The 18,675-nt window shown below is 48.4% G+C and overlaps 1 protein-coding gene across 12 annotated transcripts in view; it reads right to left on the bottom strand.

The window, feature by feature from the left end:
* The window catches only part of MYCBP2 (MYC binding protein 2), a 2,065,574-nt gene that overhangs the window by 941,460 nt on the left and 1,105,439 nt on the right, over nt 1-18,675 (bottom strand). For 7 of the 12 annotated variants that reach the window (XM_086934832.1, XM_086934837.1, XM_086934833.1 and 4 more), the window contains 2 exons: nt 1,400-1,497; nt 541-657 (listed from right to left, as the gene is read on the bottom strand). In XM_086934832.1, the coding sequence (XP_086790958.1) occupies nt 541-657; nt 1,400-1,497 (215 nt within the window). The remainder of the gene's footprint in view (nt 1-540; nt 658-1,399; nt 1,498-18,675) is intronic. The other 5 variants (XM_086934835.1, XM_086934841.1, XM_086934836.1 and 2 more) reach the window with 1 other exon arrangement.

The raw sequence follows: 18,675 nt of genomic DNA, 5'->3' as shown, positions 1-18,675 counted from the left end.
AGCAAAGTGAGCAAAAGCTGTATGAAGGAGAGAATGAATGAGGGATACATTTTGAACAATATGGCTGGCAATCCTGCAAACATAACATGGATTTCTATTTGAAAAGGATTTGTTCCTAACATTAAATAGGCTTTTTCTCACATTAATATACTTTGTGACTTATATTGACTATGACACCACTAGATACTGGACCTTTAATCCTTGAGTATCATCTGGTACAAAAGAAGCAATTTTACACCATTGATGTCATACAAAACTAAACAAAGTATAATGACTAATAATTATGTAACACCTCCGTAAACCTGCATGGAGGTAAAACTATATGTATTGCTAATATCTTACTATCCAAATTGGCTTGCAGGATGTAACAACAAGCAAATACATAGATAGTGTATGCATTCGAAATGTGCTGCAAATAACGTGTATCCAAGCCTGATGTCTCATTACTTAAGCAGAGATCTGAATAGTCTGCAGGTGATTAAACTTTACGTACATGTCTCAGGTGTATACTTTTTTACCAGCAAGTGCCTCAAGATTTACCTCGTCAATAAAAGTGATGGTTCCATTGACTTTCACTATGCCTATCTGCTCACTCTGAAGGGAAGGGTGGCTACGAACACGAAGCCCTGCACTGTCCTTGGCCACAAATCTGCGAACCTAAGAGGGGCAAAGGAAGACAGTAAAGGCAAAAGAAAAGTGAATGAAGCTCTCAAGAGTTAAAAAAAGAACAGAGAAAATAGGGACTTGAAATGCTACAGTATTTGAAAAGCCAAGATCACAATATTCAAATTTAAGACCCGGAACTTCAATTTGAAATTCAAGAAATAGCGCTCTATTGCAGTAACCTGCCATTTTTTCCGTTAAGGTAACAGGGACTGGAACAAAAGGAATTCAGTAGTACATGCCACAAATTTCCACATGACACTATATCCACTAGAGCAACAGGGACTCGAGCCCAGGACTCAGCACAGAACCCAGAAGTCTTAACCCCAAGTCCACATCTCCATTCTAGATGTTACCCCTTCAATTAAAACAGGCTGTTGCTAGTTTCCCACTTTCACACAAGAAATGCATGCCTTAATTGTTTTGTTAGCGATAATTTACACTCAAGGGGTCTATAAACGGAAGAGCATGTACCCTTCAATGTCAAAATATGTCCAACAATTTTTGAAAAATCATGCTGATAAAATGTCATATCTGAACAACTATCAGCCAAATATTTAAAAGGTCCTCCCTTGAGGCTTCATTCACAGACGGATGGATGGAGCTCTTCCCCACTACCTGTTACTGATGTGCAAAAACCTAAAATGAAGATAGACGCATGAACACATGCACATATGCAAACTCAAACTAAAGAAAAGCTTCCCAGATAACTGGTTTTCGCCTTCATTTCCCTGACCTTGTTAGGCTGCGGTTCGCTCTTGGGTTTGGCAAGCTGAGTTCCTGGAGGAATCATCCCTTTTGGTGGGTCTTTCACTTTGACTTCGAGGCCTGCATCTGTAAAATAAATAAAGAGTAAAACATCAAGTCAAGCTATACGACTCAAAACCATAAATAAACATACAATAACCAATCAAGATTTACTAACCACAGTGTGATGGTTTCTTTCCATGACTAATTTTGGATTTCTATTTCTTTTACTTTAATTTTAGGAAAGATATGAATAGTACAGAAATAAAATAAGGGCTAAACCAAAACTCTGTTGCTTGATATGATAGTGTACTGTATAACAGTTCTCAGTGGAATAGCCATCGTTGGAAGGCTCTATAAAATCAAGACATTATAAATAGCTACTTGTGCATATTATATCCACACTACCAAGAGAAACTGAGAAGGCATACTGTTAGACGAATATAGTTGGTGATGCAAAAAAGAGCAGATTCATATTTCACACATATAAGAATTCAAATTCTCGCCCAAAAAATGGTATTCCCCTTGATGATTTAAATTCCTGACTAAGGAGCTTTCTAGTGTCATTTAACAAAGCCTTCTACGGAAGGAGACTGGGCAGATTTTTCCATCAAAAGATATCTCAGTTGGCCACCACTAAAGAATGGAGGATTGATTGTGTGTGGTTGCAGACCAGTTTAAGAAAACTTGTGTCACAATTCAATAAAATACGTGCACGATTTGGGGCCTCAAACAAACAATAAGGCCGATCCTCAGAAAACTTTCAACCAGTATGAGTTTAACCTGGTACAGGTCCAAAAGAGATGTAAAACGGTTACTCTATCTCTAGTATATGACCAGCTCTGGTCATATACAAGAAACGCTTTCTTTGGAGTATTTTTGCTGCTGAAGTCTTAATACAGTATCAAGTGTTTATCTTGTAGACAAATCCAAAATGGTTGATATCTCATTTGAACAACATGTTATTCAGTATCTCAGAAAGTATTTTGGGACCATTCTACTACTCGTAAAGAATTACTATACAAACTGTAGATTTGAGAAGCAGGTTTCGCACCTGAATGTACTATTTTGACTGAGGACAAGGGCAAAGAATGTTTCCAAATCAACACTGTAAAGGAGACATCCCCTAAATAAACCCTGTAAAAATGCTTGGGTCAAAGAAGCGAAAGTTATACTGGATACAAAATGACACTGGAAGGTCATTTCATTAAAAAAAATTTAAATAACATTTTAGCCAACATCCATGGCCACTAATATAACATACTATCACCATATTTTATGCTCCCGTTACCCAATAAAGGACTATCAACAGAAACACATTTTTTAGGTCGAGCTATTTATAAATCTGACATATTGTAGAGGAAACAATCTCTTTGACCAAGCGGATTCCAAGAGGATTATGTCCAGTTCATGTGGTGCACTCGTGTGAGACGCGCGTGCACAAAACCCATCAGCCTCGCTCCCATTCGTCAAACCCATCAGCCTCGCAGCACCAGACTTCACGTGCACTTCATGTTATCCAGTCCTGTGAGACGCGCGTAGCCTCGCACCCATTTGCTCCCAAGGAATCCCTTCTGCCCCCCCCCCCCACCTCACAAACCACCATTTGTCGCACGCATCAGACCCGCCACAGCGAGAGCTTCAGACTTCAAAGGAATGCTCTCCCAGCCCCCCTCTGCGCCGTGCCAGTTGTCTCTTTTACACCACCAGACATCAAAGGCTGCTGCTCCCCCACCACATCAATGCCGCATCCAACAAGCACATCCTCTGCTCCTCTTCCAAAACAAATAAAACCAGTGAGTGCAGAACTTCATCAGTTTCCGACAAGAATGTTTGGGGTGTTCATTCCTCTTAAGGCCCTGTCTGTACCTCTCCCACCATTATCGGGTGCTGCTTACTCTTTCGCTCTCCTGCTGCCCGTCCTCTCACGTGCCCTCTCCCTTTTCCCCTGTGTTTCTTGTGCGCACACTTCAAATGTGAAAGCATCTGGTTTCACTGGTTGACGAGCCTCTATGAGGGCTTATAACAACTTACTTTCTTCCCTAATTTAGGTAGTTGCTTTATAAATTTCCATGTGCCGTTATATTGATTTTCACTTCACGCTTTGTTTATATAAACATAAACCTTAGCTTAGTGCAACTCTGACAGCACGACTCTTCTCATTTAGGTGTGTTCTTTTTAACAATCTCAGCATTCACTTACTGTTGTTACACACACCTCTATTATTTTGGAAACCTAAAATGCATTAGAGCTATTGAATGATGTTCCGAGAAAATACACAGGTTTGCTCACCTGTAACTGTTCGGAGTTATGCTTTTGTTTTGTAAAGCATAGATTTGGTATCCTTAAGCGTCATGTTCACCCACAGTACAGTTTGAATACTTTGTTTGATGCATATTGTTCTGTCTGCTGCTCATGAATAACCACTTTAATTCAGAGACATTCAAATATTTTAACCATATCACGTTGATACCTTCTGTTAATATGAGATGCCTGTTAATTTTCTCTCATATCGTAGGACAAAAATAAACAAGCAATGAAAATCACTTAATCAGAATGTGTCCGTCTGTAATGCAACTGGTGCTCATGTAAAGCGCTCTGATTACCTTTGGGTCGAGTATTCTGCATCTCCACGCCAACCCTTCTTTCACACCTCTTCTCTCCTTTCTCTTTCCTACCCTCTATCTATCCTCCTTATTAGCTTCCCACAGCATCACTCAGCGCCACAGCACCACTCAGCGCCACAGCACCACTCAGCGCCACAGCACCACTCAGCGCCACAGCACCACTCAGCGCCACAGCACCACTCAGCGCCACAGCACCACTCAGCGCCACAGCACCACTCAGCGCCACAGCACCACTCAGCGCCACAGCATCACTCAGCCCCACAGTATCACTCAGCCCCACAGTATCACTCAGCCCCACAGTATCACTCAGGACCACTGAATGTCACAGCACCACTGAATGTCACAGCACCACTGAATGTCACAGCACCACTGAATGTCACAGCACCACTGAATGTCACAGCACCACTGAATGTCACAGCACCACTGAATGTCACAGCACCACTGAATGTCACAGCACCACTGAATGTCACAGCACCACTGAATGTCACAGCACCACTGAATGTCACAGCATCCCTCAACGCCACAGCATCCCTCAACGTCACAGCATCCCTCAACGTCACAGCATCCCTCAACGTCACAGCATCCCTCAACGTCACAGCATCCCTCAACGTCACAGCATCCCTCAACGTCACAGCATCCCTCAACGTCACAGCATCCCTCAACGTCACAGCATCCCTCAACGCCACAGCATCCCTCAACGTCACAGCATCCCTCAACGTCACAGCATCCCTCAACGTCACAGCATCCCTCAACGTCACAGCATCCCTCAACGTCACAGCATCCCTCAACGTCACAGCATCCCTCAACGCCACAGCATCCCTCAACGCCACAGCATCCCTCTACGCCACAGCATCCCTCTACGCCACAGCATCCCTCTACGCCACAGCATCCCTCTACGCCACAGCATCCCTCTACGCCACAGCATCCCTCTACGGCACAGCATCCCTCTACGGCACAGCATCCCTCTACGCCACAGCATCCCTCTACGCCACAGCATCCCTCTACGCCACTGCATCCCTCTACGCCACTGCATCCCTCTACGCCACTGCATCCCTCTACGCCACTGCATCCCTCTACGCCACTGCATCCCTCTACGCCACTGCATCCCTCTACGCCACTGCATCCCTCTACGCCACTGCATCCCTCTACGCCACTGCATCCCTCTACGCCACTGCATCCCTCTACGCCACTGCATCCCTCTACGCCACTGCATCCCTCTACGCCACTGCATCCCCCTACGCCACTGCATCCCCCTACGCCACTGCATCCCCCTACGCCACTGCATCCCCCTACGCCACTGCATCCCCCTACGCCACTGCATCCCCCTACGCCACTGCATCCCCCTACGCCACAGCATCACTCAACGCCACAGCATCACTCAACGCCACAGCATCCCTCAACGCCACAGCATCCCTCAACGCCACAGCATCCCTCAACGCCACAGCTTCACTCAACGCCACAGCATCACTCAACGCCACAGCATCACTCAATGCCACAGCATCACTCAATGCCACAGCATCACTCAGCACCACTGAATGCAAAAGCACCACTCAGCACCACTGAAGGCCACAGCATCACTCAGCACCACTGAAGGCCACAGCATCACTCAGCACCACTGAAGGCCACAGCATCACTCAGCACCACTGAAGGCCACAGCATCACTCAGCACCACTCAACGCCACAGCATCACTCTGTGCAACCATTCAACAACAACTGGTTCTAATATGTTCTCTCAATGTTTCAAGCTTTATTACAAATGTCACAAAAAGATGTTAATATTTCACTGCTGTTGGATTTTCATCACAATAAAATACACTGAACATAATCTTCCAAAAAGTTATTTTCAAAAGTTTAAGTTATTGCCATTATAAATTACAATAACTTTTATCTAAGTATTCATTATTAAAAAAAATAAAAGCCATTGTTATTTGTAATATTAATACATCTAAGTCATGTAAATACAACACATATTGCATTACAAATGCTATAGGTGTCACGTTTGCGAAAGTTAAAACTATTGGCATTGTAAATGACAAAGTTATTAATTTCGCTATTTTCAAAACCAACACATAAATAAAATATTTGTCATTTACAATACCAATAGCTCAAACTTTCCTAATGCGAGACCTATTGCATTGCAAATGCTTGTTTTGAAACCTGTAGGGTCAGAAAACACTTCTGAAGACCGAATGAGATTAAATCTTGGTACACAAGGACTACTTCAGCAGTTAGACATACATAATCACAGCTTTTTTTCAAGTATTACTCCCAAAATGAAATTCATATCAAAAGGCAACTTATATCGGTGTTAAGGCATCAAATTGGCTAGAGTTGGAGAGATTAGAGGCTTTGTGCTCTTTAAGCACACCTGGTAATCTATTTAAGACTTCAGCGTCAGTAAATCACAGAGTAATGAGGAGTTTAAACTCTTTAAAACTAGCATAGTGCTATTTACCACTTTGACACTGGGATAATCATCATTCTAATTAATTAGTGAATGTACAACACACGACGCCTTTCAAATCTTATATCACAAGCTATTTGCTCTCTTCCCCCCCTAAAACCAATAGTTCTGATAGCTAAACTTTCTCATAGATTTTCTCACCTTAAAGATTCGCTATCCAAGGTTCAAACTGAGCAGGACAATTTCTTCCTCAGCAATGCATCACCAGTACCACCAGTTGGCATCATGCGGCTGCAGCCACAAGTCTGCCGTGGATACAAGAGCCCCAGATTGCATTATGTACCAATAAGCACGCTGCATCAGTTCTGTTATTTGTGCACCTCATCAATGCAGCCTGGCACTCTCTCTAAATGTCTCACTGCTGAAATTCCTCAGCAATGTTTGTAACAAAACGTTGCAACAAGAAGTCTCTCTCAGATCTACATAAAAACTACACGTGGTGTTAAAGATCGAAACAAGTCATATTGCAGGTCTTTTTTTTAAATTCCCGGGGTCGGAGACCGCCACTAGGTCTCATTTAGAAAATTCGGGAAATGGTTCAGTACAGGCAGCTACACAGTGACATGGGGGTTTATTCACAGGAGGATATGCAGATAATAACATGGCATTCCACATGGGCAATGCAGATTGCATTGTTCTTGAATTTGAGGATTTACAATACAAACGTAGATGGAGCCCATTGTATTGGTGCATGAAGGCTTCTAACGACGAGCTTGTGAGTACAACTAACTTTACCTTATCTGAACTGCATACGTTTTGGCACAATGCAGTAACACCACTTAAAGCGGATAGGAGATTTAGAAGGCAGAGGTTTATCCAGTCACGTCCAGTCAAGGCGTGGACGCGAATCCCAACCCAACTTGGAAGCACAAACCTTCAAGACCATCTTGCCTCCAACGCGAGTGGTCGCTCCCCCCGCTTCCTCCCTCACCTGTGGTATCGTAGCGCCTACATCTGCTTTGCTGACTGGGCACTGTTATTGTACTTGCTAGCGCGCACTGTTGCTCATTTATTTTCATAGCGCTTTGGCTGATTGTTAACTGCTATCGCTTTTACCGTGCAGTACCTGTAATTATTGTAGCTGCGCATTGTCTGCATTGCATTGGCTGTGTTTTATTCAAAGTGTGTCACGATCTCCACTGTCTCCGCGCACGAACTCGCATCTTTTTGGCCCTCATAGCGCTCCATTGCTCCTTGTTGTTGTTGCTGTTCGGCCATTTCCCAGGTTGACCCGAGCCCTCCCTCGACCTCGCCCCCGCCTCCCTGCTGACCCTCCCACGCTCCGCCCCCTCCACTCTCCATTTATGTCAGATGTACCAACGCGCAGCGTCCACGCGCTACGGCCGCGCCGAAGGTGCGCCAAAGGTAAGCCCGTCTACGCCCGTCCGCGCCTGGACCGCGCCCAGCGCCAGAGCCCCTGGTCCTCGTAATGTCCACCCCTCCCGCATTACCTACGATGCCACCACCCTCCTAGCCCTCAACTCCGGCCGTTCCCTCAACTGCGTCCAAGCCGCCCCTGGACACACCCATGGACCCTTTTCCTGCAACTCCTGCAAGTTCGACGGCACCAAGAACAACTCCTCATCTACGATCACACAACAGATATCCGACCCCAACCACCTACAATGCATCCTGCTCAACACCCGATCGGTCCACAGGCACGCCATTGACCTCTGGAATCTACTAGACACCATCTCTCCGGACGTCGCCTTCCTAACAGAAACATGGATGAACGCCACATCAGCCCCAGACATCACCATTGCCATCCCGGAAGACTATAAGATCATACGCAAGGACCGTACCGGCCACACAGGAGGAGGTATCGGTATCGTCCATAAGGAATCCATCCGCATCTCAACCAGCTCAGACGTCAATCTCGCCAACTCTGAACACCTTCACTTCCAGATCCACACCGACCCCAAAACCACACTCAGAGGCACCCTCCTTTACAGGCCACCAGGACCCTGCGCATAGTTTAGTGAAGACATCACGGACTTCATCACTCCACACGCGCTCCCCTCCAAGGATTACATCCTTTTGGGAGACCTCAACTTTCACCTTGAAAAGAACAACGACCGCAACACCACCACCCTTTTGGACAACCTCGCCAACCTCAGACTTAAACAACTTGTCACCACCTCCACCCACATCGCAGGTCACACACTCGACCCTATCTTCACCTCCAGCAAACATGTCTCCTTCAGCCACACCACAGCTCTCCTTTGGACTGACCACAGCTGCGTTCACTTCACCTACAACAAGCCCACTTCCAACAACCACCCCCAACCCACTCTGCAAAGAAACTGGAACAAAATCACCATCGACCAGATCTCCTCATCGCTTCTTCAAAACCCCCCAGCCCACTCCTCAAACCCAGACCAAGCAGCCACCAACCTCACCCAATGGCTATCCAACAGCGCCGACATCATAGCACCACTGAAAAAACGACAAATCAAACTAGGCAGCAAGAAGGCCTCCTGGTTCAACAATGATCTTAAGAAATCCAAGAAACTCTGCCGCTCCCTTGAGAAGGCCTGGAAAAAAGACCCAACCACCAGCACCAAGGACGCCTTCAAAAACGCCACCCGCATACACCACCAACTGATCCGGAATGCCAAGAAAGCCGCTTTCAAGGACCGACTAGATAACAACGCCCACAACAGCAAGGAATTATTCAACATCGTCAAGGAATTTACCAACCCCTCGGCCAACTCCAACGACATCACCCCCTCTCAAGCCCTCTGCGACTCCCTAGCCTCATTCTTCCACAACAAAATTGCAGACATCCACAACAGCTTCGACAACCGACCCGAAGACCAACCCACCCAACCCCCTGCAGGACCCCCACCCCCCCTGAACTTCCTCAATGACTGGAAGCCAATCTCCACTGAGGACACCATCCGTCTGATTAACTCTATCCACTCAGGATCCCCCACAGACCCATGCCCTCACCACATCTTTAACAAAGCAGACTCCATTATAGCACCGCACCTCCGAGACGTCATCAACTGCTCCCTCAACTCCGCAACCTTCCCGGAAAGCTGGAAACATGCCGAACTCAGCGCCCTCCTGAAGAAACCCACAGCTGACCCCGTCGAACTCAAAAACTACTGCCCTATCTCACTCCTTCCATTCCCGGCCAAAGTCATCGAGAAAGCGGTCAACAACCAGCTCGCCGCATTCCTCGAAACCAACAAATCCCTCGACTCCTCACAATCCGGCTTCCGAGCCAAGCACAGCACTGAAACCGCCCTCATCGCAGCAACAGACGACATTCGAACTCTACTGGACAATGGAGACACAGTCGCCCTCATCCTCCTCGACCTCTCCGCAGCCTTCGACACGGTTTGTCATAGCACCCTTTTACAACGCCTCAGAAACGTCGGAATCCATGGAAAAGCACTGGAATGGATCACCTCGTTCCTCACCGGAAGAACCCAGAGAGTCCGCCTCCCACCATTCAAGTCAGAGGCCACTGAAGTCATCTGCGGCGTACCCCAAGGGTCCTCACTCAGCCCCACCCTCTTCAACGTATACATGAGCCCCCTCGCGGCCATCGCACGCCAACACAACCTTAACATCATCTCCTACGCCGACGACACTCAACTGATCCTATCACTCACCAAAGACCCGAACACGGCCAAAACCAACCTGCATGAAGGAATGAAAGAAGTAGCCGAATGGATAAAGCACAGCCGTCTGAAACTGAACTCAGACAAAACAGAAGTCCTCATCCTAGGCACCTCCCCCTCCGCCTGGGATGACTCTTGGTGGCCAGAGGCCCTTGGAAAAGCACCTATCCCGACGGACCACGCACGCAACCTGGGCGTCATCCTGGATTCCTCACTCTCGATGAACAGACAAGTCAACGCCGTTTCTTCATCTTGCTTCAACATTCTTCGCATGCTCAAAAAAACTTTTCGCTGGATCCCCACCGAAACTAGAAAAACAATCACTCACGCTCTGGTCACGAGCCGACTGGACTACGGAAACACCCTCTACGCCGGTTCCACCGCAAAAATCCAGAAAAAACTCCAACGCATCCAGAACGCTTCAGTCAGGCTCATATTAGACATTCCGCGTAAAGAACACATCTCTGGCCACCTGAAAAACCTCCACTGGCTCCCCGTCAATAAGAGGATTACTTTCCGGCTCCTAACCCACGCACACAAAGCACTCTACGAAATCGGACCCGAATGCCTCAACACACGACTGTCCTTCTACACCCCCTCCCGCCAGCTACGATCCTCCAACCAAGCCCTTGCCACTGTACCTCGCATCAACAAAACCACCATGGGAGGTAGATCCTTCTCCTATCTGGCAGCTAAAACCTGGAACTCACTTCCCACTCATCTTCGCCTTACTCAGAACCACCTAGCATTCAGAAAGCAACTTAAAACGTGGATATTTGACAAGTAATTCCCCACCCTTCCTCAAGCGCCTTGAGACCCTCTGGGTATGTAGCGCGCTATACAAATTTATTGACTTTGACTTCCCTTATTGCTTCACTATACAGTGGCAAGATAGATTTTTTTATGTTACAGTAACACATTTGCTTCAATATGAAGCACTCTGCTGCTCGCACTAATAGGATGTCACCACATATTACTTAATTTTCTTTTTTAAACAATGCAACGTCTTAAAACGGTTACATGTGTGAAAAGGTAAGCCATGTTGCACAGCCAAAAGGTAAGGAGTGGAAACAGCAAGAGGAGGGTGCAGGTGAAGAAGAGGGACTGCAGAGACAAGCTCTCTAAGAGAGTACTAATCAAAAGATTTTTTTTGTTAAAAGTACCTACAAGAGACTGCAGCCAGTGGAAGGACACTGGTCGCAGGTAGGAAACTGTGCTTGGTCCATGCTCCATGATAGAGACACAGATGAAGCCCGAGGAGTAAGCTGAGGTGAGGAGGCAGCTCTCATCGATAGGAAGCAAGGAAGCAAGAGCTCTAGTGCGAAGAACCAGCTAGTCCGGAAAGGTGGTTAGGTATGGAGGCTCAGATGACAAGGCCTGGAGCTCAGTAAGGCTAGCTGGAATGTAAGTAGCCTGAGACGGCAGTTATGTAGCGCTTAAAATTGATACTTGTATAGCGCACTACTCACCCGCAAGGGTCTCAAGGCGCTTGTACGAATACCACTGTGGAACCCATCCTGGCTTTCCCTATGAGGCGTCCACTCCTGGGCACCCCCAAGGTGGAGGCCAGGCATCCTTAGCGTTGTGGGGGCCGTTGTGGAGATTAAGCAAGCTATTGCCCAGAGTTGCAGAGTGGGACTCCATGATTGGAATAGGCACCGAGGCGAGAATTATCAGGTCCGTGGAATTTTGAGCCCAAGACCCGCCGAGGCCGGGAATTGAACCCTGGTCTCAGGGTAGACCTCTGCATCAGGGTCTGCCGCTCTAATCATTGAGCCACACTTCTCCTTAAAGGGACAGTACATCGACATTGAGGTCCCACTGAGGCATGATAAAGGATGAAGTTGGAAATAGATGTCGGAGACATTTCAAAAACCTATTTATAATAGGGGATTTGAAGAGGAATGGCTGATCAGACAACCAGGAAGGCAAAGATGGCATAAAGATAACCCTTTAAGGTGCCAAAGGCAGATCCCTGCCGGGCAAGGGAGCAAATAAACAGAACGACTTGAGAAAGGGGAGCAGAAAGAGGGTCAACTTGCTTCGCTGCCCACCATGCCACAAACTTACCCCAATGGCAGGCGAATACCGTCTTGGTGGAGGGACACCAGGCTGCCAAGATAACAGACTTTGAGCCTAAGGTCAAAAGCTGCCAACTGTTGCCGCTCAATCTCCACGCATGAAGGCGGAGCGTTGACAGGTTCGGGTGGAGAACACTACCCTGCTGCCGATCAGGCTGCATCCTCCTGAAGGGACAGCCTGATCAGAGGACTGAAGGCAAAGCTCAACAGCTTGGGATACAAAACGCCAGAACGGAGCTACAAGAATGACTTGGGCCCGGTCTTTCCTGATCTTCTTGAGAACTCTGGGCAGGAGTGGTATGCGCAGAAAGGCATACAGGAGGCTGAAGCTCCACTCGAGCCGAAAAGCATCTCCGAGCAAGAGCCGCCTTGGAAACTCTAGCGCACAGAAATGCTGACATTTCACGTTCTCAGCAGTGGCAAACATATCTAACGAGGCTCTCTCTCCTGCTGAAAGAGACCGTGCACCATCTCTGGGTGGAGATGCCATTTGTGATCCGCTACGGATCTTCATCTCAGTTCGTCTGCCTTGGCATTCAGAAAGCCTGCCAAATGTTGAGGCACCACGGATATGCCCTAGTGTTCTGGGTCATGTCCAGAGATGCAGGGGCTCTTGACAAAGGGTCCATGACCACACCCAGCCCTGTTTGTTGCAGTACCACAAGGCGGCGGTGTTGTCTGTCAACACCTGCACTAGCCTTCCCTTAATGGATGGTAGAAAGTCTATCAATGCCAGGTAGATCACCCAAAGAACCTGTAAGTTGAAGGGGACCTAGATTCCGCCAGACAATGAACGTCCGATCACCGGAGGCCCGCCCGATGCACGCAACACCAAAGCCCTGACATGCATCCTCCTCAACGTTCGCTCCCTGCACTGACACGCCATAGAGACCTGTGACCTGCTAGACACCCTCTCGCCCGACATCGCCTTCTTCAAGGAAACCTGGACCAATGCCACCTCTGGCCCCGACATCGCCACAGCCATCCCAGACGGATACAAGATCCAGGGAAAGGACCGCCCCCACCGCCCTGGAGGGGGACTCACCATTGCACACACGACCCCCCTCCGCCTCTCCACATCCAGAACAAACGACCCCCACTCCAACACTGAACACCTCAACTTCCAGATCCAGCCCAGCCCCAAGACCACGCTACGAGGCACCCTCATCTACAGACCGCCAGGACCTCACACACAGCATGCTCCCACGGTCGCCGAGCTCGCCGCACCCCACGCCATCACCTCTACGGACTACATTCTACTCTGGGACCTGAACTTCCACCTCGACAACCTCAACGACCCCGACTCCATCACTCTACACACCAACCTCGGACTGAACCAGTTGGTCAACTCGCCAACACACCGAGCCGGACACATCCTCGACCCAATCTTCGCGGGAGGAACAAACATACAGGTCAGCCACACCACCGAGCCCTCCTGGACAGACCATCAATGAGCCACCGAGCCCTCCTGGACAGACCATCAATGAGTCCACTTCATCTTCAACACCACCACCGCACCCAAGCCCGCTCCACGACCTCCGCGCAGGAACTGGAGCAAGGTCAAAGAGGAACACCTCATCACCACCCTCCTTAAAGATCCCCCCAGCGTCACAACCGACACCAACTCCGCAGCCACAGAACTTCACCGCCGGATCTCCCGCTGTGCCGACAAAGTAGCACCCCTCCACCACCCGCCAAACAACAACCTCTGAAGGCCTCCTGGTTCACCACTGAACTACATGAAGCCAGAAGCTTCTGCAGACGTCTAGAGAAAACGTGGCAAAACCTGAAAACCACTGACGCACAGGCCAACCACAGGAGCGCCCTGAAGGAATACTACAAGCGCATAAAAGACACCAAACACACCTTCATTAGAGAAAGTCCTGACCAACACTACCAACACTAAGGAACTGTTCACTGTCATTCAGCAGTTCACCAAACCTCCAGCGAAGCCACCAACATCACACCATCCCAGGAACTCTGTGAAAAACTCAGCTCATACTTCCATCTGAAGATCAAGGCCCTCTATGACAACTTCAGTGAACAAACACAGGACACTACCCCCCCCCCCCCCCACCTTACGCGGCAGACAAACCAACTACCATGTTATTTCCAAAGATTGTGGGCATGCCCTATGACCTGTACATCCATTCACAGTGATAAATAACTTTCAACTGTTTCATTGAATGAAAAAAATTAATTTTTCAGGGTGCTCTCATGGTGTCACAGTACCCACCCACCCACCAGGGTAGGCTTCCACTAGGACTGAAACAGCCTAGAACAATATTTGACAAAAATACACCAAAGCACACCAAGTGTTTGTAACTATTATGCAAAATGTCCACACTGTGTGGTTCAATTCGTCATAGATAAATGTCCTTTTTGTAGAAATCCACAAAGTCTTAAATCAGGTCCTTTTGCTTGTTTTATTTCATTAAACATGGAAAACAGCAGCAGCCGACGTACGTTTCGCCCCCCTGGGCTTTCTCAAGGCTCGGATATGAAAATTGAGTTCATTTCCATATTTTCAATCAATCGCATAATATTGGATAACTACCCTCAGTACTGATACTTCCAAAAGGGATTTGTTTGGGGCAATATCAATCAGACTGGCAGTTGCATCAACTTCTCCTAAAATACATGCATCTCCTCTCAGGGATACGCTTGACGATGTCGCTTTACTCTTTAAGAGGGACCTTGATAAGTCCTCTCTTCGTCTCTCTGTAATCCCAGCTCCTCGTAAACGGCAGCAAACTTTACGAGGAGCTGGGATTACAGAGAGACAAAGAGATGACTTCTCAAGGGCCCGATTACAGAGTAAAGAGACATCGTCAAGCGTATCCCTGAGAGGCGATGCATGTATTTTAAGAGTAGTTGATGCAACTGCCAGTCTGATTGATATTGCACCAAACAAATCCCTTTTGAAAGAATCAGTACTGAGGGTAGTTATCCAATATTATGCGATTCAAGACTCTTGGTGGATTTCTACAAAAAGGACATTTACTATGACTAATTGAACCACACAGTGTGGAAATTTTGGATAACAGTTACAACCACTTGGTGTGCTTTGGTGTATTTTGGTAAAAAAACAACTATCATGACCTGGAATCCCGCCACCATCAAACTCATCACTGCGACCATGAGAAAACCCACTCAGGCCCCAACGGACCCCTGCCCACCGCACATATTCCACAGGGAAGCCGCCACCATCGCACCCGTACTCAGACTGACCATCAACGCATCCTCCAAGTCAGGTATCTTCCCAGAAAGCTAGAAACAGGCAGAGGTTAAACCACTCCTCAAGAAAACCACAGCCGACCCAACTGACCTGAAAAACTACCGGCCCATCTCTCTCCTCCCTTTCGCAGCCAAGGTCACCGAGAGACTCGTGAACGCTAAGCAGACAACCTTCATCGAAGAGCACTCCATTCTTGACACCTCCCAGTCTGGATTCTGACGCAACCACAGCACTGAGACCGCCCTTCTCGCCGCCACTGACGAAATCTGCATGCTACTCGACCAGGGTACACCGCAGCCCTCATCCTCCTAGAGCTCTCCGCAGCTTTTGAACCCGTCTCCCACCGCACACTCGCAGCCAGACTTCACAACGCCGGGATACAAGGAACCACCCTCAACTAGATCCAATCCTTTCTCGCTGGCAGAACCCAGAGGTTTAGACTCCCTCCCTTCCTCTCCGAACCTGCTGACATCAACTGCGGAGTAGCGCAAGGATCATCGCTTAGCCCCATGCTCTAAAAACATCTACAAGACCCCCCCTCGACGCCATCGTCAGACAGCATGGGATCAGCATTGCATCCTATGCCGAATACACCCAGCTCATCCTCACACTCATCAAGAAAGCCAAAGACACCAGACTCCGCTTCCAAGAAGGAATGAAGAATGTGGCAGCCTGGATGAAGGATAGCTGTCTGAAGCTCAACTCTGAGAAGACCGAGGTCCTCATTCTCGGACCATGCACGTCCGCCTGGGACACCACCTGGTGGCCCTCAGCCCTCGGCAACCCCCCCCCCCCCCCCATACCAAAGGACCACACACAAAACCTCGGCATCATCCTAGACTCCTCCCTCTCCATGAACCTTCAGATCAACGCCGTCGCTTCCACCAGTTTCAACTGCCTGCATATTCTCCGCAAGACCCTCAAATGGATCCCCCCGACTGCAGAAAGACCGCCAACCACACACTCATAATCAACAAATTGGACACGGCAACGCCTTATACGCCGGAATCAACAGAGGTCTCCTACGCAGACTCCAGACAATCCAGAACGCTACCGTCAGACTCATCCTCGGGACCCCGTGGCACGAATACATGACCCAACACCTGTGAGAGCTCCACTGGCTCCCCATCAAGAAGAGGGTCACCTTCAAGCTCCTCACCCACACCTACAAATCCCTCAACAACATCGGATCCAAATACCTCAATGAGAGAGTCACGTAGACCCAGAAGTAACAGCTAATTTCCTAACTGTTTTGCTACACCCTGCAGCTGCAAAAATGTTGGCATTTCTGGTCTGTTGGCATTAATATTATTTCTTATGCAGACGATACACCGTTCCTACTAACCTATGAAGGAGACAGTCACAGCAAAAGAAACCTTTGGGCTCTGCCTAAAAGCAATTCGAGTGACTCGGAGCAAACTTTAGTGTAATCCGGATAAGACATAGGTTCTGTTGTTTGGGCCAGACCCTCTACCGGGATCAACAGGTGCTTGTCCATGAAACGTTCTGTCGTCTCCACCCCCACGGAGATGGCTAGAAACCTGGGCGTTCTGTGTCAAGTCAAGTCAAGTCAGAGAATTTATATAGCGCACTACATACCCAGAGGGTCTCAAGGCGCTTAGGAATGGGAGGAGGATTACTTGTCAAATATCCATGTTTTAAGTTGCTTTCTGAATGCTAGGTGGTTCTGGGTAAGGCGAAGGTGAGCGGGGAGTGAGTTCCATGTTTTAGCAGCCAGGTATGAGAAGGATCTGCCTCCCATGGTGGTCTTGTTGATGCGAGGTACATTGGCGAGGGCTTGGTTGGAAGAACGTAGTTGGCGGGAGGGGGTGTAGAAGGACAGTCGTGAGTTGAGGCATTCCGGTCCGATGTCGTAGAGTGATTTGTGTGCGTGGGTTAGCAGTCGGAAAGTGATTCTCTTATTGACGGGTAGCCAGTGGAGGTCTTTCAGGTGACTAGAGATGTGTTCGTTGCGCGGGATGTCTAATATGATCCTGGCTGAGGCGTTTTGGATTCGTTGGAGTTTCTTCTGGAGTTTAGCGGTAGTACCTGCGTAGAGGGTGTTTCCGTAGTCCAGTCGGCTCGTGACCAGAGCATGGGTGACTGTTTTTCTGGTTTCGGTGGGGATCCAGCGAAATGTTTTTTTGAGCATGCGAAGAATGTTGAAGCAGGATGAGGATACGGCGCTGACTTGTCTGTTCATTGAGAGTGAAGAATCCAGGATGACGCCTAGGTTCCGTGCGTGGTCAGTCGGGATGGGTGCTTTTCCAAGGGCTTCCGGCCACCAAGAGTCGTCCCATGCAGAGGGGGATGTACCTAAGATGAGGACTTCTGTTTTGTCTGAGTTCAGTTTCAGACGGCTTTGTTTCATCCATTCGGCAACTTCTTTCATTCCTTCGTGTAGGTTAGTTTTGGCGGTGCTGGGGTCATTGGTGAGAGAAAGGATTAGTTGAGTGTCATCCGCGTAAGAGATGATGTTGAGGTTGTGTTGGCGGGCGATGGCCGCGAGGGGGCTCATGTATACGTTGAAGAGGGTGGGGCTGAGTGAGGATCCTTGTGGTACGCCACAGATGACTTCAGTGGCCTCGGACTTGAATGGTGGGAGGCGGACTCTCTGGGTTCTTCCGGTGAGGAACGAGGTGATCCATTCAAGTGCTTTACCTTGTATTCCGATGTTATTGAGGCGTTGTAAAAGGGTGCTGTGGCAGACTGTGTCGAATGCTGCAGAGAGGTCGAGGAGGATGAGGGCGACTGTGTCTCCATTGTCCAGTAGAGTTCGAATGTCGTCTGTTGCTGCGATGAGGGCGGTCTCAGTGCTGTGTTTTGCTCGGAAGCCAGATTGTGAGGAGTCGAGGGATTTGTTGGCTTCGAGGAAAGCGGCGAGCTGGTTGTTGACAGCTTTCTCTATGACTTTGGCCGGGAATGGAAGGAGCGAAATGGGGCGGTAATTTTTGAGTTCGGTGGGGTCCGCTGTGGGTTTTTTCAGAAGGGCGGTGAGTTCAGTGTGTTTCCAGTCTTCCGGGAAGGTGGCGGAGTTGAAGGAGCAGTTGATGACGTCTCGGAGGTGCGGTGCTATGACGGAGTCTGCTTTGTTGAAGATGTGGTGAGGACATGGGTCTGTGGGGGATCCTGAGTGGATGGAATTCATCAGGCGGATGGTGTCCTCAGTGGAGATTGGATTCCAGTCGTTAAGGGTGTTCACGGGGGGAGAATGTTCAGCAAA

This window comes from Lissotriton vulgaris, chromosome 8 (genome assembly GCF_964263255.1).
Source record: "Lissotriton vulgaris chromosome 8, aLisVul1.2, whole genome shotgun sequence".
Lineage (NCBI taxonomy): Eukaryota > Metazoa > Chordata > Amphibia > Caudata > Salamandridae > Lissotriton > Lissotriton vulgaris.
The sequence above is the reverse complement of the archived record's forward strand: the minus strand, read 5'-3'. Positions and strand labels throughout refer to the sequence as shown.